The sequence below is a fragment of the Callionymus lyra genome, chromosome 8, assembly GCF_982586985.1.
Source record: "Callionymus lyra chromosome 8, fCalLyr1.hap1.1, whole genome shotgun sequence".
In the NCBI taxonomy this organism is placed as follows: Eukaryota; Metazoa; Chordata; class Actinopteri; order Syngnathiformes; family Callionymidae; genus Callionymus; species Callionymus lyra.
Genome location: NC_141825.1, coordinates 9,501,175 through 9,526,669, shown reverse-complemented (window position 1 = coordinate 9,526,669; position 25,495 = coordinate 9,501,175). Strand labels below are relative to the sequence as shown.

The following is a 25,495-nucleotide window of genomic DNA, read 5'->3' as shown; positions in this document are numbered from 1 at the left end:
GTCGACGTTTTAATCTGTTACAAAAATATAACCGAAGAAAGGGTTCCGATGACTTTTTAAGGATATGCAAATAACAAGACAATTACTTCCCTTTTGGTGGTTAATCTAATAACTGTTTAAAGATGGAAACATTTGATGATTTCGCGCGGGGTTTCAGTTTTTCTTCTTGCACGTGTACAGTGTGTGACTTGTGTAACAATACCGCCACCTGCCGTTCCATGAAGCTCATTACCATCAGCGATCTTCAAAATGTGATGAAAGGTATAAGGTAAAAAGTGCTTGAATGTTTAACTTGGAAAAAAAGTACCGATTTTGCTATTCCCATCAGAAAAATTAAATGTACCAGTAAAACTCAAGAAAAAGCTCAAGATAATAATTAGTACTTAAGGTAAAAGTTACTTTTGATTTCAGGTTTTAGTTTATGTGTAATGCAAAGGGGACATATTTTCTTTCTCTTTTTACAAGTTTTCATTTATATATAGCAAAATAATTGTATTTTGTATGATGTGTCTATCTTTCGTCTTGCGCCAGTTTTTGTCATTGTTTTTCATAAACGACGGGCAGCAATTCATTTGTTCCCATACTTGAGAATTGACAATTAATTAAAAAAACTTAATAAAGAGTAAAATGTAAGTTTTTAATAATTATATTTAAAAGTAAAACATACAGTAAGACTTTTCACTTAGATCAGTTGATGCACTACTTCTTATTTCTTTTGATTATTTAGATAAAAAATAAACTAATAGGGGCAAAAAAAAATCTATGAAATGGTGAATGGGCACCTTGGCGGAGTTCTGTTGAGAGCTTATCTAGTAATGGATCTATTTCTACTGAAGGCACTTTGAACAAATCTGCTACAAACAGTCAGGTTCTGTGTTACTGAAGCTACATCTTAGAGAGCATCACCCTTTCTTCATACCCATTATCGAAGCTGATCACTAATGCACGCTGGCTACAAATGGACCCAGAATGACCCTACACTTTTATCACCATGTAAAAAGAGCTATTTCTGAGAGGAGGGGGGGAGAACGGGGTACCAAATCTTGGCATTTACATTCAACACTGTAATACATTTTACAGCTAAAGTGACCTCAAAAGATAATGCCTAAGGTTGGGAGCCACACAGGAGGAGTATCTATATTGCTCAAGATTTTTCTAAATGAGTGACGAAACTATTAGAACATCAAGACGCTCCTAGTCCACGAGAGTTAGCCGAACGATTTCATGACCTTTAAAACTTCTACTTCCACAACAAGTGCTGCATATGACTAACTAATGGGCCAACTCTTCGAAGTTAGAGAGCTGCTTCATCTGCTCCACTTGCATAGAGTGCCGTCTGATGAGCTTCTTCTTTGAGGTGAGGCCGCCTCTCTTTGGTGTGTTCGGTGCTACCGGGGCTCTGATAGCCGTGGTCAGAGGCGAGGAGGGCTTGCTACTGGCACCGATGTCGGGGATGGGAGGGTTGGGGTTGACGTTAAGAGGGGGCAGGTAGCCCGGGCGGGTGTGGGAGATGTGGTCCAGGAGCAGCGTACCCGAGCCCCGTCTCTCCAGAAGACCTGGTGCACGCCGGCGTGCTGTGCTTGGAGAGGAAGTGCTGGTATTGCTGTCGAGTGACTCTCTGGAGCTGGTCAACAGCGCAAGAGGAGAAGTGTTCAGTTTGCGTCTGTCCAACGGTACTTTCGGGGAGTCCAGCATTGCCGAGTCCGAGTACAGCTGAGAGTCCGAGTCATAGTGGTCGTTCCCCAGCCTCCTCCTCTGCATGGTTTCTCTCAGGCTGGCCTGTCCACAGCTGCAGCAGCTGCCCTCCTGCTCCGTGGGCACAGTGCTGCGCCGGGCCAGCTGCTGGTGTTGCCCGTAAGATTGTTTCGACGTTAAAGGTACCGTGAACGACGTGGTCATTTTGCACAACTGTTCTCCCATGAGCGGGAAAAGGCTGTCCTTGCCATCCACGCTGTTCTGGCGAGACAACGCCGACCTCTTGTTCAGGGAGAGTCCGTTCACGCCGGCGACGACGTCCTCGTCGGAGACGGACTTCTTGCTCTCCTCCTGATTCCTGGCTCGTTCGGCGAGCACCGACGGCGCGATCAGCCCCCAAGGCTCCGACTGCAGACGCTTCAACTGAGGTAGGCGAGCGCGCTTGGGGTTGGCAGGCCGGCGAGTGGGCGACGTGGGCCCGTTGGTGAGCTTCGCAGCCGAAGCGGAGGTTTTCAGCTTCGTCTGGAAGCTGAAGACGGTGTTCTGTTGCTCCTGCTCAGGTGTGGGAGAGGCGGTCACCTCGATGTCAGAGGGACTGGCGCAGTACTCGGTGGTCAGCTCCGGCGACGGAGGGACGTTCAAGTACTGCTTTGTTTTCTTAGCCCCCGACGCAGACTTGTCCGTGGTGATGATGATCACCTCTTTGCCTTTCGCTTTGCACGCGTCCAACAGCAGTTTCAGCGTCTCTTTATCGTCCGCGTTTATAGCGTAGACCAAAGCCGAGGCCCCGCTTTTGTCCTCCAGACTGGGATCCGCTCCGTTGCTCAGCAGGTGATCCACCGCCTCATGACCCGCCCTGTGAATGCAGGCCTGCATCAAAGCAGTCTTTCCTCCTTTGTCCTGCATGTTGGGGTCGGCCTGCTTGTCCAGTAAGTACTTGATCAGTTTGGACTTGCTGACGCTCTGCTGGTCGTTGTGCGTGGACATGCAGGCCACCATGAGGGGCGTCTCGCCTCGCTCATTGCTCTCGTTGATGTATGCGCCGCCTTCCAAGAGGAGCCTGGTGAGTCGCAGGCGTCTGAGCCAAACGGCTTTCAGGAGTGAATTCCCATCCGTCCGGAGCTCCAGAATGTTCGCCATCTTCCAGTTCAACACCGGGTCCTTCAGTTTGGAGTTCACAGATGGCAGCCCTTCAAAAGATGATGAGATACAAACAGTTGTTTTAACCAATTCCCTGTATCTTTTTTGTCTATAAATCAGATTATTTCATATTAAAAAAAATCACTAACAAGAAGAATTTTCAATGAATATAAGGAAATATAAGATTTTAAGCTGTTCAATAATATCACTATAGGGAGAATATAATGTAATTTTTAGCTCCATTTAAAAAAGATTTTTGTTTTAAACGTAAACAACTATCATTGAATTTTGATTATTCATCCCCTTTAAAAATTATACATTAATGACCTGATAGCATTGTAAACAATCACCGAAATCTTGCTTTGAACAATAGTTTCAAATAAATCAAATCACCAGCAGGAGGCAGTGTGCTGCAACACAAAATGCTTTTCTAGTTATTACGTTAAAATAGGGGGAAACAAGTAAATATATTCATTTATTGCATGTGGAATTTAAGCCAATAATATCGGTTAACATTCAAGTGACAACTTGTTTTATCACCTGTTTATATTGTATGTTCGTTATCAATTAAACGTGAAAATATACTTAAATAAAAAATGAGTAGTCAGTAGTGCTTCAGGAAAAAGAAAAAACATTTCGTATTAACGGCTTTATTTATATAACATAAAAAAGGCGTATTTATAATTATTAAATTATTGTCAAAAAATAACACCGAGAAGTTTATTTTGTATCGTTTTTTCTTCACATATTTGACATGAAAAACATGCGTAAAATAAACTTTGTGTTATTGTCTTACCTGCTTAAAAGGAATCTTCTCCATCGTCTTCTGCTTTCGTGGTGAGAAATCTGAAAGTTTTCTGCCTCCGAGCGTCAGTATTCCAGTGTTCCCAGTGTTCCCATGGATGCGGCGGTGTTGCTGCGGGTGTCGGGCTGGACTTCTCTGGCACCATCGCTCTCGCGCGGCGCGTCTTTTTGTTGCGACGGCGCGTTACATCAGTCCAATGAGCTGGATCCCTTTCCACTGCGCACTCAAGGATCACAACCTAGAGATGCTGCGGGTTAAAAATAACTCACTTTTCTTGCATGCTGAATGAAACGTGTGCGATCTTGACGTCAGAGTCCAACCAAAAATAAACGGCATCGTCTGCCGAGGAGGATCGACTGTTATTGATCCGTTATATGCGCCAAAAAGGAACAACAGCCCCAAACATTCTCAGCAGACATTGGCAGTGGTTTGTAATTATTTGTCAGGATCACACCGTGGAATTGCATAAATACTTTTGCCAATGCAGAAAAAAAATACACGTGGGCGACTATTTACAACGATAAGGTGTTATGTAATAATCTAAAAAATAATAATAATAATAATAATAAAAACATTAATACTATTAGAATGTATTTCAAGACTGTTCAAGTTTGGTTAATTACATAATAATTATAGTAATAATAATTATTAGATTGTAGATGATCATCTTGTTCTTTCTCTTTATTTCTCTTTTTTCTTGTGCTTATTTTATTTTGATTTATTTTTTATTTTTTTATGAAAAATTGCTGTATTTGCTGTGGCTATTGTAAAATAACAATTTCCCGAAAGAGAACTCCTGAGGGATCAATAAAGTTCTACCTTACCTTACCTTACCTTAATATACGTTTGAAATATATAAATATAAATGACATTCATTCTTTATTTCATTAATACACATATTTGGTTATGTGTTTTAAACAAAAGTAAATATATATTTTTGTTTACATGTACACATTAAGGTTTATTTATCTTGAATTGAATACCATATGGTGACGCCTACATTACTATTACAAAGACGTTGTTTTCTTTAAAGGCATCGCATAGGAGATGACGTCACTGTCTTAAGCAGGTTAGTTCAACCATTTATCATTTATGTACTTACCACCCCCGTTTATGTACTTACCACCCCCGTGGCGCATAATCAATACGTAATAAACAGCGTTTTATTTTAAACTGGAATGTGATTTAAAGGAAACCCTGAGCAGAATACTATGCTTTCTAGCTCGCTTACTTTATAACATTGATGGCTGATGTCATTTTGATGTTTTAATATTTAGGAAATGACTTTTTCTAAATATTAAATTGTTTTAAATAACATATGAATCATTTGTAATAACAAAGTGAAGACATTTTTGCGGCAGGAAAACAGTTAATCTTATTAAATTAATATATGCATCAGGGGAATAATGTGATCATACAACATACGTTTGATATTTGCACATAAAAAGATTTCCTTCAGGTTATACCCTTAAACCCAAATATTATATTTACCAACTTTCATTCAACTCATCTGCATCTTTTCTGTACGTAATCCATGTTGTTTTCTGGCATATATATGTACATTTTTTATCAACTGAAGACATAATAATGTAGTAATGAATTTGAATTATATATGCAAGTTTAAAAATTGCAGGCATCTTTAAAGGACCTCACCACCCATATGTGGCCCCCAAGCCATAGGCTGAACTCATGTAGTCAAATATTTGAACTGAAACTAAATTTTTGCAGGTCTTTAGCATTAGCTTAGCAGTTAGCTAACCTAGCTAGTAGCTGCATACACGTATTGTCTCCATGTTTTGTATTTCAAAGGTAGGGTTATTGACAAAATCAATTATTAATTGTTGTAAAAAAAACAAAAAACTATTATGAAACATAAAAATCAACATCGATTTTATAATTTATTTATTAATAGATATTATGTTTTAGATATTTGAATACTGTGCTTTGATGACGAAAGCTTATATAAATATGTTTTACCAGCAGTGACGCATCAATAGTGTAAAACCAAGAAAGGCAAATCAATGTAAGGGGGTTTGTTATATAGTTATAGTAGAGTAGACGCAGCGTTCGTAGGAAGAAATCTAATAAGCTTACACGCGATAAAATTGTAAGAATACTTGCTGTTTGCGTAAATCTGCAGCGTTACGATAGCGACTTTACTTCCCTGATTAGTCTCCTATATATGCACAATTAAAGAGGCCAAACTTGTAGAAGCCATCACAGCTATACAGCCTAATAGGGACATTTCTATTTTTAGGGTTGCTATGAGACAGCACAGAGGCAGTTTCTAATGAGAACACTGATGTTGTCAGCCCTGCTGCAAAGAACAGGTAAGTCAGCCACATTCCACCATTGGAGGCAAATGTTTTTTTGTTTTTTTTTGGCCCCCCCTTCTCAGTTTGAATCTGCCTTCCCAGCTCGACGGTGATCCGGTTGACAGGCGCTAATCACTATGTCGGCCGTTCAAGCCACAGGGCTTCTCTGGACCACCTGAGTCTTCTAGGATGATCATAATATCTCACCTGTGATTGCTTTTCTCCGTCCCCTGATGACGTGATGTTTGCGTCGTACATGTCGGATGAAGGCGCGAAAAGAATGACTTCAAGAAATGGGACTCATGGAGGGAAAGAGGTGAGAACACATCGGACTGACCAGTTTTCAACATGTGCCCCGTTTTCAATCCATTCCACTGGACTTCTTATAGGGCAAGAACCTTCTGAACCCGCTTTTCATTGTTGTGTTTTAACCTAATTGTCAGTATTTAATGATTTATTACTTGATTAAACTGATTGAACATATTTGTTTATTATTTAAAAAATAATAACAATAACTGGCTTTGTTTATTAGCGTCCATTTGGATGCCCACTATTGAAAAACCACTGAATTTCTTGCTATGTAAGAGATATATATCAGTTTGTAAATGAATCCCCTCGCCCTCCATTTTTCCAGGAGAAATACCGAACGACTATAGGTTCATGGACAAGACCATCAGAGTTCACTGTTCAGTATACTTGTTGCTGATTGGCTCAGATAAGTCGCATCAATGTGCCGCTGATTTTTAAATGTTCATCCTTAAGTCTGTGTGTACATCTAATGTTTTTGTCATTAGCTATGACATCAATAAGGATTGGATATGATCTAGATTTATTTTAAGACACTTTATTTTGATTTCGATTTAGGTTTTGAGCTGTATGAGTTTAAAGATTTCGCTTAAATGACTTGTCATGACCGATTGGGCCTCGTTTTACACAACTTAGACATCAGAATCAAAAACTTCTATTGCCAGTAGTGTAAACACGTTTTTCTTTTTCAAACGATAAGCCATTGCAGTCTGTTCCAGTCTGTAACTGTTGCAGCAGAGTACCACACAGTGATGGAGGAGGTGATAATGGAGTCCACAATGGCAGCGTAAAAACTGCACCAGCATTGTCTGCGCGATGTGGAAATTCCTCAACTGACGCAGGAAGTACCTCCACATTCTCGATGAAGCCAATGTTCTTCTCCCACTTCAGATCTCCACTGATGTTTACTGACAATGGGATCCTTATGGATATAAATTGTTAAGAATTTGAATATCAAAATTAAAGTATAAATAAAGGGAAATGTTATGAACAGACTGATCTGGGACCTGCTAAAATACCTAGCATCCTCCGTTAGCTTAGACCCAACCTAGTTTTCTTTTTTATATTTAAGTTTATAAAGTTGGTCAATTCACTTAAGCTGGCTGCGACAAAGTGACGAAAAATATTTGCAGAGGGAATCTATTTTGAAAACAAAAAAATATAATACATTATTATGCATTTTGGGAAAACTGAGCTCAGTGTAAATTGTGTTAACTCACCATATTGTCAAAGCTACTTCATGAACTTCCCCCTATTAAGGAGGTTCTGGGTGATGAAGTGATGAAGGAATGAATAATAGAAATGAAAATATGAGACGGTGTTTTATTCTAGATTGAAGATGCGTCACAGAGTTAACTTCAGCCTCAATGTTGACAAAAGCTCTGAAGCCACCGACACGTTCAGCACGATCTCCTCACCTGTTGTCACAGGCTGTATATTAAAAGGGAAAATAAATAATTAAAGCACAGAAAAAGCGACGTCACCCCAGGGAGCAGTTTCCATTTTCAGATTTCTTACATCGCAGCTGCTGCTCTTGTCTCCTCCTTATTTCTAAATATAACATTTCCCTCCATCTGAAATGAAGTTCTCTCTCTTTTTTTTTTGTTTGCACCCAACAGACTGTACAGAAGCAGCTCGTCTTTTTATAGCTCGATGAAGTGATGTAGGACTGATGACGGTCTGATCATATTGTTCTCGCGGAGGACTAGTGACTAAATAAACACGTTTTTTTTTACCAACGAGTAAAGGAGAAGATATCATAGTACCTCACAACTACTATAAACACAAAATAATGAAGACGTTTAATACATCTGCAATCTTATTTAACGACATTAGAACAACTTACATTTTAGAAATGGCCATTTCTAGATCATGACCAACAACAACATTTAATGAAAATAAATCTCAACAGTCATTTTCACTTTAAATTAACTTAAATGTACAAATATAGCAGAGTATTTTGTGACATTATCAGATGGTAAAGGTTTTAAGGAATGCTTTATTTCAGGCTGTGCTTTGGCTTTGACATTCATTTAAATGTAAAAAGTAGTTATTTATTTTGTGATAATTGTAGTTTTTTTTAGATTCATAATCTTTAAGATTTATTTGAATTTTTCAAAGCATTTTTTCAATAGTATGTTTTACCTGTATTTGTATTTATTCATTTTTTCAAGCTTTTTAAGAGATAACACAATATAGTTTATGGCGATTTTTAGATAGATCTTTCCTTTATTAGATAGGAAAAATATATATATATATAATAATATCTAAGTTTAGAAAGAGTTTAAGGAATAAACAGCAAAGGAAAACTTTATTAAACATCATACAGTCAAAGCATTAATATGAATCACCTTTGATGCGACTGTGGTGACTGGCCACAAAAGTTGTTTTTTTTATTTAATTCCCTGTTTATGTTAGATGTGAAATGGGCTTCTTGGTTTGATGATTGCTGTGTTTATTATAATGATTGATAAATAAATCTAAATGTGAGTAATAAACTGGTGTCACCAAGACATGTCTTGACGTGTAAAGAAGCACAGATGAATGTTAGAGCCATGTTTAGACCAGTTGCTGCAGGAGAGATCATTTTTGATTTTTGGGATCGACATCGATTGCTTTAATTTGTTTCGCCTGTTTAACCGATCACTGCCTTACTACTTGATTTGCATTCCGGCAACAAAATGTCAAAATGACAAAATGTCAAAATGTATAAATACCTAAATAAATAGAAAACAAAATGTATAAATAAAAGTCGAAATGTATAAATGACAAAATGTGTTTTTAAATGTAAAATAGCTCCATTCTTTGACAAAAAAATCAGAAGTCATTTATTTATTTTGACATATTTATAATTATCCAAACATTTTCTTATACATTTTGTTACATATTTATACATTTTGTTACGTATTTATACATTTTGGTACGTATTTATACATTTATTAATACATTTTGACATAAGTAATTTATTGTCCTTCATACAAACAAACATGGAATGCACAAAATCACTGTTTTGTTTGGTACAATTATGTAAGAAATAAAAAAAGCCCTTTATGAAACCATGAAAAATGTCTAGACATCAGCTCTAAATTGAAGGCTCTTTTTCTTCTTATCATTATATTAGCCTGGTAAAAATCATCTTTATTTATACCAGACATTAAAATGAACACCAAATTGGAATAAAAAAGATGCTATAATCATTTTTCACTATTACTACACATGTTAGGGCTGGATTCTCACAGGGAGAAGGTTGCGTGTTCAAATCCAGCATGAGGTAGAAAACTCCAGCATGAGGCAGAGTCCTTCATATGTTGGTTGCACTCCTGGGCAACCACAATATCTTCTACTGTCCAAAAAAAATACAGATTAATTAGAACCCAATTAAATACGCTCAACCCCTGCTGGAGAACGAATACACAATCTGCCAAAGACTCACATGAGACTATATCAGGAGTCGTCATACATTCCTTCTGACACATCTCACACATGCTGACGTGTTTGCGATCGTTGTGAAAAAGAAAATATTCAGTGTTTATCTTCGAGATGTTTTCTTCCCACTTCCCAACAAGTCACTTTCCCTCCTCTGCTGGTCTCTCTTTTTAAAGAGTTTGACATTCTGCTGGCATTTAGTGTCGGCGCGATTGTATCAGGTCCACGTGTGGGCAGCGACAGCCCGTGAACTGGCAGGAACCCTGCAGCAGCGTCACACCGGAACCATCTCCGAGCCTCCAGAAAAAAAAACCCCGCAGCTGTGTCCAGATCCAATCGGATTATGGTCGGGGGGGCCTTCCTCCGATTCTAAAGTGCTACTTTCTTATTTTTTTTCTGAAACTTGAGCGGCTCCTCCTCTTCCTCCGGCACCTTCCCCTTTGGCTGGCAAGCAGTAATTGAGAGGAGCCTTTTTATACATACAGCGATTTCACCGAGCGATCGTTGTGTATGTCGGCTGTATCCAAGGAGATCGGCTGCATATCTAATAAGGAGTTTGTTACTCACTTTGCAGAGGGGGCACTTTGATGCCGCACGGTGAGTCGCCTGTTTAAGCTCTCGCTAATGAAGCTGAGGGCTTGAAGCTTCACAACTGGTTGCCTATCAAATCTACATCCCACTTATTAACAGACATGTGGAGCCTTTATAATTGAATTTGGAATAGTGGGCAGCTTAATTCCTGTCAGTAATCAAGTGGTCAAGACACATCCCCAGCTTACAACCCCTGTTAACATCATTAAGAAGTGTCGCGTCGATACCCCGGCGGCACGTGCTCGCGTTCTTATTCTCATGTTTCAACGCTGCCGTGTCCTCCTCGCCCTCTCATTTGTGTTGGACAATTTATCTTGTGGAGTCTCAGACACAGTTTTTTTTTTAAGCTTCTCTCGCCGCCTTCACTAACAACAGGAGTAATTACTGGTGAAATTGATGTTTTGGTCAGATCTGTCACACCTCTGTTCACACGGGCGAATCAATGGAGCTCCGATGTAGCCGCGGTTGATCAATATATACCGCTTCTATCAAATTGGGTTCTCCGTCCGAAAACTAGCACCACCGACCATGATCGTCGCTGCGGTCCAACACTTGTTTGGATCGTTTCTCTTTGTAGATGTGGAGAGTTCCAGACATTGCTAGATTAATCAATGGAATCACTCAATCCACTTAAAAATAAACACATAAACAGCAGAATCAGTAGTTTAATTCCTTCTTTTTTTTTATAAACTATTGTACATTATTCGACACAAGTGTTTTTTTTATCTTGGATTAGAAAAGCACTCAACAATGTCATGCCTCTGCCCAGGGGCTAATTTCACATGGTTTTGTGAAATAGAACCTATAATTGAATCAATAAAACAACTTATACGAGTAGTTTTCCTGGCGCATACCAACCGTCCGTAATTGAAATGACAGTAAGTGTGATGTTTGAATACAACATGGATCTGTCTTCTTAACGATATCGAAAGAACAACAACACACATTCTGGCACCACAGTCATTGTAGTTGTTTTATGTCAGTCATTTGATGCATCTTGTGTCTAATAAATTACCCTTTATATATATATATATATATATATATATATATATATATATATATACCAAGCATGGTGTGTGAATTGAAGCAGTTATAGAAGGAATGACAAATTTGTGAAAAATTCTTCGTAGTGAACATGTGTGTGTGTGGGTGTGTGCGTTATTGTGTGTGTGTGTGTGTGTTAGTGAACATCAGTGTGAGTATCTTTGTATAAAATGTAATGAAAATTATAGTGTGTGTTATTGTGTGTGTATATGAAAGTTAAATATAAAACTTTTTTAGTGAATACAGATTAATTTTCAATTGTAAGAGCTAAAGTTCGCTCAAAACACACATTTATTATATGAAGATAGATTTTTATAACAATATATTTGTTAATCGTTACAAAGATGCTCAAGTCAGAAACATCTTTGAGAGGAAAAAAACAAACAAGTAGTTGTCTTTTTCCTAACATACTTCCATGAATCACTTTGTTATTTAGTTGAAAAATCTTGACAAATTATCTGATGTAAAATTGTATTTAGATAATAACATTTTAGACAACCAAGAAAAAAAGATTGTTATTAAGAAGATACCTGATGTCTTTTAATGTTATTTTAATTTACGAAAATGAATACAATTATTACTAATATATAAATATTATCTTAGAATTTTAAAACGGGGGGGACAACCTGGAAAGGTCTGCACACACACATATCGACACTTCTGTAACCTTTGTGGATCCGGATGGCAATCCTGCAGTTGCGTAATCAATATATCCTGACAATTTCCAAAGCTTTTCCAGGTAAATGAACCTCAGTTTGTTTTCAGATGCCTTTAATGGGTTAGTTCACCCAAATTCCAGTCTACAGCCTAACCTGGGAAGCGCTGGCGATGTTTACTTCCTGTTTGTGTAGCATGTTTGGGCCTTTAAGCTTCTGCTACAAATAAGGTTCAAATGAAAACCTGTTTACGTTTTTCTGTAACAATTCTAAATGTCGAGGCTTCAATACAAGATGGACGTTACAGAAGAGGAGTATGGAGGTATTTGGAATTTTTGTTGTGTCTTTTCTTCAATTCAAGTCTGAGCAAATTCGGCCCAAGGGCCACTTAAAGCCCTTTGCCTGTATTTATGCAGCCCTTGTGAAGGCAGAGTAAAAAAAAAAAAAAATGATCGTGGAGGAACGATTTTGACATTGAAATCCAATTATATTTTATATTTCATTGCTATTTAAAACTTGTTTTCGGTATTATAATACTCTCTGGCCATCCAAGGTATTTTATGTGGATCGCAATCAATTATTGGCTCAAAAACAAAGTAGAATCATGTTCATGTTAAACTATAAACATAGAGTATTTAAGACTCTTTTTTATTTTTTTCTAAATGTGTGTAGGTGTAAGTGAGTGGAGTTGATTATAACTGAACAGTAGGACTGATTAAATGTTAATCTGAATATTAAAAATAAAAACATTTTATGCTTTTACACTTCTGATCTTTACTTTTTAATGTTCAATTTTAAAAATAAAACAATTCGATTTTTAATTTACAATTAACATGCGAAATTCATAGTGTTTGTTCATTTTTGTGTTGCATTTAAACTTCCGGCCGCTAGATGGCAGCAGTCATTATGTCCCCCCCCCACCCCCCAAGCTAAGGGAACAATTAAATCCTGCGAGATCCTGGCGATGACTGAGGACGAGAGGATACATTGGATTCCAGCCGCTTTCAAAGCTGATATTTGGACATATTTTGGTTTCAAAACACTTGAAATGAAAACCTGACTCTGACTATATCACCAGATCTTGACCTCTTTAATCCACTTGTATTTCCTTAAATCATCTCCAACAACACATAGAGGCTATAGCTAACACTCATACACACCCAAATATTTCGTCACACAGCAGATGCAATTTGAATGAAATGTGCTTTCATTATGTGCAGCCTAATTAAAGTGAGCAAAGCCTCTGTGTATTATGGACCTTTAATCCCAATAAAATATTTCATTAACATTTAATAAGATGTTGCCGTGTCTTTATTATAGGTTAGGGATGGAGGATAACAAATCCATACGTATCTATTTTGGAATTTCTTCTGCAACTTCATCAGCAGAATAACGAGCGGCCAGAGCATCACACAGTGTATGTGTCAAAGTCGCACGGCGTTAAATCCGATGTTCCGTCAGCGAGTTAGAGAACTTCACTCTCTGCTCGTCGGTTCACACCCGTGAGACCGTGACGTCTCTGACACCATGAGACACTCTGACCAAAATACACCTCCTCTGCACGGCGGAGGGTGGAGGGGAAGCTTTTTCTGTGTCTGTTGTTGTTGTTGACGTCACGACGTTCCTGCACCTCCTCGAGGAAGTCAGAGCTCATCTGGAGAATCAGATGTGACAGGATCAAACTCCTCTCCGTGTGACGGAGCCGACAATAGATCAGGAGCTCTGTAAACATGGCCGCGAGGCTGGATACCTGCCAGCTATTCATTCGAGATGGAATCATGCGGCAGTGAGTGAAAAACAAATTAGAAAACGTGTAAGCTGTTTGTCAACTTGTTTAATTTGGCCATCTCACAGAGATCAAAGAATGATCTTAACTTATGAATAACTAATGCACTTAAACAATCAAAAGAATACCCAATAAAATAAATGCTTAAAAGGTCAATACAACACCGAGACACACACAGGAGTCTCAGAGAATCAAGGAAAAGTCTGCACGAATAAAAGTGTCTTAAGATGTTTCTTGAAGGAGTCAGTAGATCATCAAACACAGAGGGAGAGGAAGATCGTTCCAAAGCTTAGCTGCAACAGCCTGGAAGGATTTCTTTCCTCTGGTCCTGAACCGTGTTCAGGAACCATCAGTAGATTCTGATCCGAGGACCTCAGAGCCCGAGCTGGGGTTTAAGGCTGGATCAGATCAGTGATGTAAGAAGGAGTCTGACCATGAATAGATCTGAAAGTAAGAACCAGAATTTTAAAGTTGATCCTAAAAGAAACTTGCAGTCAGTGAAGAGATTTATGGATCAGAGAGTTCTTCTACTAGAGCGGCTCAGAATTCTCGCTGCAGAGTTCTGAATCAACTGCAGGCGAGTCAGATCCTTCTTTTTAAGACATGAAAATAAACTATTACAATAGTCCAGACAAGAAGACACAAACACATGGATTATAAACACTAGATCATGCCGTGACAACATTTTCCTAAATTTAGAGATTTTTCTCAGTTGAAGGTAGCATTTTTATTGAAGATTGAAGAAACACCAGAAATAACAGTGAAGGGAGACGAACATTTTTTTTTTAACAGATCAGTCCTGTAAAAAGGTTAAATCTGGCCCACTATGATTTTGCCAAGTATTTAAATGAGATATCATTTTTTGAACAAAATGAAATTGCTAGTTCTAACTATTTTTAGTTTTCATGCCGGCGAATACTAGACAGCAGAGAACAGACCAAATGAAAACAAAGAAAACAAACAGAAGTTTTTCCTTTGAGGTTATTATACTGGGATTTTTGTCCCACTTCGGAATAGATTTCCCTCGACGTGAACTAAAACAAGTTTTGTTAGATAATATAACATTAAAGGTTAAATACTTAAGGAGCCATATAAACATAATAAACACACATTTTTCTATAGCAAAAAAATCTGTATATGTTTAAACAAATGATAATGTGTTGAAATGATCTTAAATACATTTGTAAAAGTAAGATTTTAAAGGTAAAAAAGGTCTTAAGTAAAGATCAACAGGTTCTACGGAGATATGCTACAGTTATGAGTGGAATCTACTGCAACTACCTGATGTGGAATTTCTCAGAAGCTCAAGAGCTTCTGAGAAAATGTTTTCGAAAGGATCATTTATAATAATAACAATTTCAATCTGAGCTACTGAGTGTCCTTGTCTCTAAAATAAGTATTATAAAACACCAGACCTTTAAAGGTAACATTTTAGTTACACAATTGCCTCTTCACCTTCAATCACTTACATGTATACCAGACTATCCATCCATGGTTTGGTTTGTAAATTAGGCTTTTTTCCTGCAAATATATGTTTTCGTGATTGCATGGATGTGTGACTTTATATGTCAGAGCTCTACATGTTTGTTACATAGATTTAGATATGATTGACGCTGACCAGACCTTCATTAAATGTCATTTTGACTTGACGTTCTGCCACTATGGCTCTGACTTTTGACCAGGTTTAACCACCTTAACAATATGATAGAGCAGCCACAACATTTGTAAGATGTATATGGACATGTCTTCTGTCTTCTCCATCCTACAAACTTACAGTTTGTAGGATGGAGAAGTAAATGTTGTAATTCTCTGCCTGACCAAACCTTTAGTAAATGAGAGACAATGGAAGGCGATATTGCCCCTAAAATCTCAGTGGGATCATCACAGCTGGTTCCTTGAGGCTCACAAAACATCAATAATTGTAAAGTCGAGTGCATGTAAAAAGCAAAACTCAGACAAGCCTCTTGTGTGTGTTTGTTTTTCTAACGCGGCTAGTTGTGTTACCACAAAACCAGTCAGTTTCCAACAGCTCACTGCTTGAATCCCAACTCCTCTGGATTGAAATCCCCCCTAATCTGCTCTAATCTCATTTAAAAAAGACACCACAGCGCTCAGGACCAAAAGACTCACGCGAGGAAAATAATAGATGTAATTAGAAATACTTGTATGATGAAGAACAAAAAAAAAAGCCTCGGCGGGGATCTCATGATCCTTTTCTTCCTGGGTTCCCCTGGTTCTCCATGAGCTCTCATAGCTGAGTGAGCAGACGGAGATAAGAGCCAGTTATCTTTGCCTCACAGAACTCCACATCCCTCAGGGAGCTCACTTCTCTGAGAAGACGAGGCAGCCAGAGATCAATCCATCCAAAATATCCTGTCTCGCCTCCATCTTCATTTACTTTCAGACCGCTCAGCGCTTCATTTGCATGAGTGGATTAGATAATCTGACATCAGGTTTTCTCATTAACTGTCATTCCGACCAAATCCGTGAAGTTTTTCTTCATTTCAAACAGGCCCAAAATGACGTTAATGATTTCCGAAGCTCCTGGTGACATTTACATTTTTCCTCCAGTCAAAATTTCTTCCCCGGAGCTTCCATGTCTGGCCGAGGTCAAGACACCTGAAGTTGTCACTTCGATGGCGTAGGCAGAGTCCAGTGGTTTCTCTTGTAGGTGCTGAGCCCAGGAGACACGGCGGCACAAGAATAGCAGATTTCCATGACCCGTGACTGATGCGTCCATCAGGGACTCACTAACGAGTCGCGTTTTTCCTGACCTCCATCCTATTGATGTTCCTTTCTGGGAAGCACCTTGTGACTTACACTGGAACGACACCCCTTGTTGATCCTCCATCTCTAAGCAAAACATTTTTTTCATATTTTCTGTAACAATAATTGTCTGAACAATCATGACTCTCTCATTTTAACAATGTTTTCCACTACTGTTTGGACTTCTTTCCCTCATGTTGTAATGCTTTCAAATTTGGGAACGTAGGTTCCACAAAATTGAAGTTTCAACCATCTGACACTTGAAAGAGTCGGAAATAATTCACTTAATCTTAAATATTGCTTTTTCATGGAGGTCAGCACCTGGTTCCTGTTTTTTTTTGTATGCATTTCTTGAACATTTTAAAACCATTTCTCTGAGTGCATTTTTAAAAAGCTTGAAAATGTCCTCCTGAAGAGCCGTCCTGTGTCAGTAAAACTGAAGGTTATGATTTAGGCATTAAGCTTCTCGGTGGTGAATGTCAATATGCAAGAAATTCAAAGATGCTCAGATTTTTCTCCTTTAAGAATCGACCCAATTTGAATTGAATTCATGTTTCTTTTATATTGCCAGTTGATTTGAGATGTGACCATAAGGTTGGCGGTGCATGTTATCGTGAAGGATTCTGTTTGGCTAAAGAAAAACACCTACTGTACCTTTCTGGCCTGTGAGACTTGAGGCAGACGATAGGTAACGGCATGGCAGGCGTGATGCAGCTTTGGAAGTAGCTGAAGCAAAAGCTTGGATGATGTGGGAGGAGTTTGGTTTGGCAATGGAGGATGACTTTCGTTCTAGACCACCATCAAATGTCTCAGAGGGTGGGGAGCAGTGCACTGTCAGCACAGTGGATAGTGGAGATGGTGGGCTGATGTCTTGAGTTGTAGGAAGGAATGTTGAAGACCTCCTTAATGTGCATCCCAAAAGAGGAAGCCTGGTCAGGGGACTAAAAAAGATGGTTAAAAATGTCCGCGGTAGCAAGGCACCTGGGGTGGATGATATCTTCCCAAAGTTACTTTGGTTAAAACCTCCAGATGCAGGAAGAGCAAAGTGGTTTTGTGGTCACCCCAATGGGGCGAAGATGGGGCAAAGCTGGGGCGAGTGGAACCTTTTAAAAGCTCTGTATTTTAAAGCCATTTCTGAGCAAATAACAAACAAACTAACACTGATTTTGTTCAGTATATATTTGTGCTCATCGGTACATTTTACTGCTGAGACATTTTACGGCGGCAGGTGCGCCCCCCTTCTGAATCCACATATGGTGTCCCTTTAGGGGCTGGGCACATGGCTGGACTTGTTTACAGAGAGGGTTGGACTCCACCAAGGCTGCACTTTTTCACCAATTATGTTGATAAGTATTTTGGTCACATAAAAAGTCAGCGTCAGGTGTGCATGGTGTAAAAAAAACTATGACTCTGACTCTCTTTTATTTTAGTTTCCTGAACTTTGCATAATAGGGGCCATGGTTGACCGAAAATAAAACTGAGCAATTGAAGGACACTTTGTAGCACACTTAAAACATGCATGTTAACAAATAGACCGCAAAGTCGCAAGCGTCTTTTTGCAAATATAAATATGTAATGTCGGTACAATTTGTCAATTAATTGCTCAGTTGACAGTTCACAGATTAAAAATCTTTTAAAAATATATTTTTGTGGAGTCTGTTGTCATCACGTGGGAATTGCTCGGACCGAGTACAGAAGATTTTACAAAATGGCCACGACCATGACTTCAAAATCATGGTTAATTAATAAAAAAACCAAATGGGTTCAACACAGACGTCCATATTTCAATAAATCCAGAAAGTATTCACAGTGCTTTCAACATTTTTTTTATGTTACAGCCTGATTTGAAAATGGAAAAAAAAAGAATATTCTATTGACGTACATTTTAACTTGACCTTTGTTGTATTTTTTCTTCATTTTACCAGAGCAATATAGAACTATGGGCTTCGTTTTGATGTCATTCACTGCAGAAGGTGAAAATACTTCTTGACTAATGGCGAACGATTCCTTCCAGTGACCTCACATGCCCTTACACCACTGTTTAAGTCACACGTCACCATTAAACGCGCTTTAATTGGTTTTTAACCTCAGGGGGGGAAGCAGATCTATTAACAAAAGCAAATTATTACCCACCGGACGAAGGCGTCACTAACACGCGCGGCAGACGCACGAGAACATTACCTTTCACTTTGTCTCCGCCTGATCAATGCGGCGTCAATAATGACCCTTGTTTTGTTTATTTGGGCCCATAATTGGGTTTTTGATTGGAAACAATTCCTCCAACTTTCTGATTTCGCAAGCTTGGACTTGGACCGTCGAGGGTCTAAAATGTTTTTTCAGAGAGATGTCTTCACAGTTTTGCTCTTAAATCAAGACGGCAGCACTTTGTCTGGCACATTTGATTACAGTTATTTACCGCTTTGTCTGGATGGATTGTAAATGTAAAGTGACAATTTTAACGAAGTACCAGTTTGTAAGGTGAAGCATTCAATTTTGGACATATTTCAAAATGAAAGTAAATCAATAAATTAAGAAAACTATTCATATATTATTAATCTTGGAACTCTCTACCAACGGAACCGAGAAACATGGACTCTTTTACCCCTTTTAAATTACACCTCGAAACGTATTTATTTAAATCTGTTTATTGCACATGATCACTGTTTTTTAAATATGTTTTAATGAGTCTTAATGTTTTAATTATGTTTTTATGCTTGGTTGTTTGAATCTCATGTTAGTGCCGAGAAAGGAGCCTCTATATACAATGAATTATTATTATTATTATGAACAATAAACAAAACATATTCTAGAGAAAAGCCACACCCAATCCAAACTCATATTCAAAGGATTCCATTTTTTATACTGTATATATAAATCAAAACGAGAGAAAAGGAAATTCTAAGATTATTAAGGAGGTTTATTAATAATTCAATATATATTTTTAATAACTGCATTAAAATGTATACTCTGAATAATACTGCTAGAAAATGTTTTTATTGTATTAGTGGTCATTTGAAAAAACCCAACATGTCTGAAATAATATATATTTTTTAAGATTTAATAAATCCTCACAAAGAAAATTGCATAATTTCGTTTCATTTATTTTTTATCAAATGTAATAAATAAAAAAACAAATTTACGTTTGTTAAGAAAATCTACAAATAAAAGTATATGTACATTGAGCAATTTTATTTATACTTTTTGCTCTTTGAACTGATTGCATGCATCTTAGGAGAGACATAGGAACGATCTTCCTCTCTCTTTGCGCTTGATGGATCTACTGACTCCTTTAAGAAACATCTTAAGACGTTTGTATTTGTTCAGGCTTTTCCTTGATTTTCTGGAACTTCTGTGTTGTTCTCAGTATTATCTTGATCTTTAAAGTATATACTTTTTTAAGTATTGTTTTGATTGTTTAAGCGCTTTGTGACCCTGGTCTAGAAAAGCGCTATACAAATAAAAATGACTTACTTATTTACATAGATAGATTATATTATCAATTAAAATAATGAGACATTTTTTGCCAAAGCTTTGCCATGTTCTATTTTCAGTCCTATGTATTAAAGCTTCTATTCCCCTTTTATTCTCTATATTATTTTCTGTAAAAGCGCGATGTCACTGGGAGGTCTTGGACTCACGACTGCATCGGTGTAACACGGCGGTGACTCATGTTTATCTTCCTCTGTACTTCTCTGATAATAGCTGGATCAAAGAAACATGCTGAAAGTGTCTCCGTCTGTTACGCCACATCTCACTTTTAAATACATCTAATTGTATATAATTCTGTTTTGGTTTTTTTCCCCTGTTGATGGTTATGTAATTTTCTGGCTCCGACCAAAGATTCGTGTTGTCTTCGGCTCTCGTCTGCTCTTTATTCAGGAGGACGGTGAATAGACTGGCCGACCTGATTTCATTAGTGCTGATCAAAGAGCCCGTCGTCGCCTTTCATTGTCCGATCGTGTCCGGACAAAATGGTCACAAAGCACCATCTGCAACAGCTGTGATATCGCAGTAACAGATCTTATCCACAGCAGAGGACAATATGATGCAGCACTTGAGCCCGTCCAGATAGAACACAGACACTTACCATGTCCTCGTACACACTTGGACTTGAAAAGGCTTGGCTGAGAAAAAATGCCCATACCCTCCTAGAAACTTTACATGATCCTCGTCAACCTTTAACGTGAATGTTTTACTTGGTGCAAATACATGTCACAGATTGTTGCGTGCTTAGTCACATGACCAGTTTACTATGACGTGTGGAAAATATATCAATAGTAAACAACATTTGTGATCAAATAAAATCATAGCTTTTTACTCATAATAAATAAAGTTACCTGATGAAGGTACCAGTAGAGTTTTGTTTCATACATTATATATTATCTACTGTATGTTGAAGATGTTCTGAAAATATTTTACAAGTGGACAAAAGTTTTGAAAACAACGGTGGATAAGAACAATAGTCAGAGCTCAATCTGATGCCAGTTGAAGCAGCAAGATAAATATTCTAGATTCCTTTGGAGCAGTCGACATGAATTTTAAAACAATGTGAACAAACACAACATACAGATACTTTAAAGACCCTATCCAAAAGATTTAGAATGTGTTTTTGGCTCCACCTTTTGTTACAAAAGTGAAACTGCAACGTCTTAAATCTACCTTTACTGTCCTCCTGACTTCAGAAATTCCTCTCAGGACATAGCAGTTTGGTTGGTTGCTTAGCAAAGATACATAACAATATATCTACATGGTTAAAATAACAGTAAGAAAGTTGTTCTATTTTTGACTTTTCAACATAAACCGTCTTTAAAGAATATATGAAAGAAATTGATAATGTCTAAATCTTGTGTATCATTGCTTTTAACATGGAATAAGAGGTTAAATCCAAAATTAACTGATGTAAATTATTACAGGCTAATTTTAGCATTATTATATTCTGTGGTTAGCTTCAAAATACGAAACATCTTCTCGTGACTCTGTCTTGTTTCTTTGTTTTGTCTCGAGGCATAAACTTACATCATTGTTTAACAAATATCCATCTCAGTATCTTTACTGTGTTTTAACTTGATATTTTAATATAGGATACTTACCTGGCTAAAGCTAGGACAAAATAACATTTCATAGCATGATGGATTTTATCACCTGGATTTCAGTTTCACACAAAAATATAAAAGCCAGTTACAATAATTAGCTTTAACTTTCCACATTTGTGTTTAACACAACGTTAAAAATAACAATTTTCATATAGAGTTAATCATTTCTTGACAGTTTCTTAAACGTGTTACTCTCGCTGCCCAGTAACAGATGATTGGTCAAACAGTAAATACTGTATATAATGCAGGGCAGACGGAGTTCATCTCAACATTGGTGAGTAATTGTTTATATTTCACAGACTGTTGATGGAGACACAGATGGAGACGACGCGTCCTAAATAAATATATGAGTAGCCATGCTGAGTTCCTGCAGCTCCCTGATGCTATTGATCGAATTGCTCTTTTAAAAAAAAAATGCTTGGAACAGAAGTGAGAACAACATATTCACAATCTCATCCATATTAATCACGATAAAGTGCTCTTTTCCGATTTAAAATGTGTTCACTGCGTCATTCACACACATATCAAGTGAGAACAGAAGTGCTGTCGGTTTGACCACAGATGTGAATCTTCCTAACGTATGCTTCTGTATTTTTTTTTTTTTAAATGATTAATGGAATTCCCAATCCAGGACAGTAAGCTGGAGAGAATAATTCACAAGGGGCTGCCGGAGGAACAGAATGGGGTCATACGGACGGAACGAAAAAAGCTCATAAATGTGCTGATTCTTCCAGTTTGTTGCTGTTCTGTTGTTTGTCGAGGTGAACGTTTGATGTCATCGTTAATCATACAGAACTTTATATGTAAGTAGATCATCATAGTGGATACCTAAGTTAAATGGGTCATTTAAATGTATTTTTTTTAATACATTATAAAACCTGAATATCATCTTCTTAAAACATTCACATTAAGTAAGACACATGTGGCAAATATGTTTTTCTTTTTTATTGTGACACAGGTGTCATTTTTCATAAAGCAGATCAATCTTTACCACAAGAATCCCTTTAAATATGATGTATAAATTATGTTAAAACATGATTTTTCCTGTCTTAAAATAAGGTGTTGAATTTAAATAAAAACCTGCAACACGTACAAATATATATGGAAAGGTTTACCTCAGAATGACTTATGTTAGTTCTTCTATTGACCAGCTAAGCTAGCAAGTATACCAGTCTGATTAAAATATCCAGTTCATTTTAAAATCACAGCTTGGAAAAAAAAAGAATCCTTATTTATTAAGTGTTTGGTGTTAACTGGTCCAATAAAACCACCAAAAAGAGCAAATACATCAGATCACATTTGTAAATGTGTGTGTTTAAAACTGGGAGATAATTATTTTTTTTATTATTGTTCAATAAATCGATTTAATTTACATTTAAAGCTCATGTGAAGTTTAAATATTTTCCATTCCTATTGTATATCATCTATTTTATATGGTATTTATTCATTGATTTTAAATTATATTTCTTCTGTCTCTCTCTGTTGTATTCATTCCATTTTATTCAATTTATTTTTTATTTAAATTTCATATTTTGTATCGTGTTCTGCCAGCACCGACGAGCCGCTTCTTTTTCATGGTACAGCACAGTTGTTGCACTTTGAAAATAAATGAAGTCTGGTTCTGATCCTGATCAAATGGACTGAAAACAAATGGTGGATCGAGGAACACATTTTTTGCATCAGAACCACCCTGGTTTCACCTTTTTCTCTTAAAACAAAAGCATGACAGAATCAGGCCCGACATTCAAAATCTATATACGACTTGACAAAACTTCTTATTGTCTATCTAATAAAAAAAACAAAAAAACAAAAAAACAAAAAGCACCACACCACTCATTTAGCCTAATATTGTAGTGCATCAGTACATCAGATACAGGAACGTGTATTGCCAGTGTTTTAAACACAAGGTTGAAATAAGATAAGTAAGTAAGCTTTATAACACACAAAATAAGAAATAGAAAACAAAACCAATGTATTGATAATTATTGTCAAAATGTGTTTTTTTATGTTGGGGAAAAAAAAGCCTATAGTAACATTAGCCTGTGATGACTAGCCCTGAAAATTAAATATTGTCTGATTCTCAAAATCAATGGGATCTTGGTTTATATGTCGTAAGACAATTCTCCCAGGACCGGTTTGAGTGATATTTAAAAAAACAAGACGGAAAACAAGAAAAAATTGAATGATTTTTGTTTAACTAATATGATGTGTAAAGTGTTTTATTTTGAAAACCAGACAAGATGATCCTCCGAGTGAAATCAACCTGTTGCTATGGCGATGGCTAGCAATGCTAACTGTTTGCAGCTACCGATGATTCGATTTACTGACATTAACCGTTTATTAAAAAGCATATTGACTTGTACACCGACTTGGTTTCCCATTATGTATTGCAACAGTTGAAGCCACCATAAGACCCAGATTTTTTTTTTATATGAGATCAAGGTTTGCTTCCATTTGTATTTCTCCGAAAACAGGAAGAAAAAAAAAAAAACATGTGATTTTCGAGAAGGACTGCCGTTTGATTGGAGCTGCTGTGGAGCTGCTGATTGTGTCGGGTGGAAGCTGGACCTGATCAATGTGATCAGCCATGCACAGCCAGGTGTGCGAGGAAAGCTCATCCAGGCACAGGGAGCGGGGGGTTTAAAAATAAACCAAATAAAGGACAGAGCCGTCAGTGACCCTTGAGATGTGGCTTTGGAAAAAAAAAAAAAAAAAGGCTGGGAAGGCAGACGTTTATCCTGAAGAAACTAATAAAGCACTGTCTGTCAGCTGGGAGGTGAGTCAGCCCAGAGTAGCATCATTAGAGAGAAGCAGGGCTCTGATCATGTCTCCGAGGGGAGATGACCACCAGGATCTGCAGGCACATGGAGCAGAGACCACCCCGAGAAACGCTCTACGAGCTCACGCTCCTCGCGGCTCCTTCAAACGGCACACGCGTGTTCTCTCCGGCAGCGAAAACACGCAACTGACGATGGAGGAAAAATCTATTCATGTTATCAAGTATCTTTTGTTGGATAACGATGTGTTGCCCAAGACCCCTCAGAGACCCTCTTTATCATTTCAAATCTTGTAACCAGACAACAAGAGCGTGTTGCATAAAAGAAACGCATCACTTATATCATTTCTAGTTGTATTGATTATTATTGTCTGAAAGGTGTTTTCACTTCAAATGAGCCTCTGACACTAAATTAATTCTTGTTATGGTGAGATGTGTTTTTCATCACCTTAAGGATCTTTCTTGTCTATTAAAACTTAAAGTATCTAATGAATGACACGGCTTCCCAGATTAAAGATATGTATTACGTCCTCATGTACCTTTTTATTACGCTGATTAAAAGTACTGATGGTCTGATCAAGCTTCATTTAAGCAGTGTCATTATTTTAACTACCACTAGGTGGCGGTTTCTGAACTATTTATCTTTGTTTTGACCGACCTTTCTAATGAAACATCACATCATTTTTAATCTGATGGCGCCACCTACTGACCTCTAAACAACATGACACTGTTTCACGAAGCTTCGTCCACCCATCACTAGTAAAAAAAGCTAAGACTCTCGTGGGAAATCGGACTCACAATACTTTCCAAACTTCTGTTCACATGTAGCTGAACTGGTCATGTGAATAGATGCAGCAATCTGTGACATGTAACTGCACAAAAAACGTTTATTATTCACAATAAAGGTTCGTGTGGATCAAGTTCTGTGCCTTTCCAGATTTTTTATGAAGGGTAACCCACAAGAAAACGAACCCCAATCGAGATAATTTATTTATATTCTAGCAGAATTGAATGCAATGTTGGTTATAAGCAGTCTATTGTGTTTCAAGAGTCTTTAAGGGTAACAAATGTGTTGAAGTGTATGTTAAATTGATCT

At 37.5% G+C, this 25,495-nt stretch overlaps 1 protein-coding gene across 1 annotated transcript; it reads right to left on the bottom strand.

Annotated features, from left to right (window-relative positions):
- Window positions 1-820: 820 nt before the first annotated feature.
- Window positions 821-3,976, bottom strand: ankrd34c (ankyrin repeat domain 34C). The gene is made up of 2 exons (XM_087796862.1): window positions 3,632-3,976; window positions 821-2,885 (listed from the first exon to the last, which is right to left on the bottom strand). The coding sequence occupies exon 2, from the start codon at window positions 2,833-2,835 to the stop codon at window positions 1,273-1,275; it is 1,563 nt and encodes a 520-aa protein (XP_087652988.1). The 5' UTR covers window positions 2,836-2,885; window positions 3,632-3,976; the 3' UTR covers window positions 821-1,272.
- Window positions 3,977-25,495: the final 21,519 nt, after the last annotated feature.

Excerpts from the sequence above, each read along its gene's own strand:
- ankrd34c (XM_087796862.1), bottom strand. The coding sequence starts at position 2,835 with ATGGCGAACATTCTGGAGCTCCGGACGGATGGGAATTCACTCCTGAAA.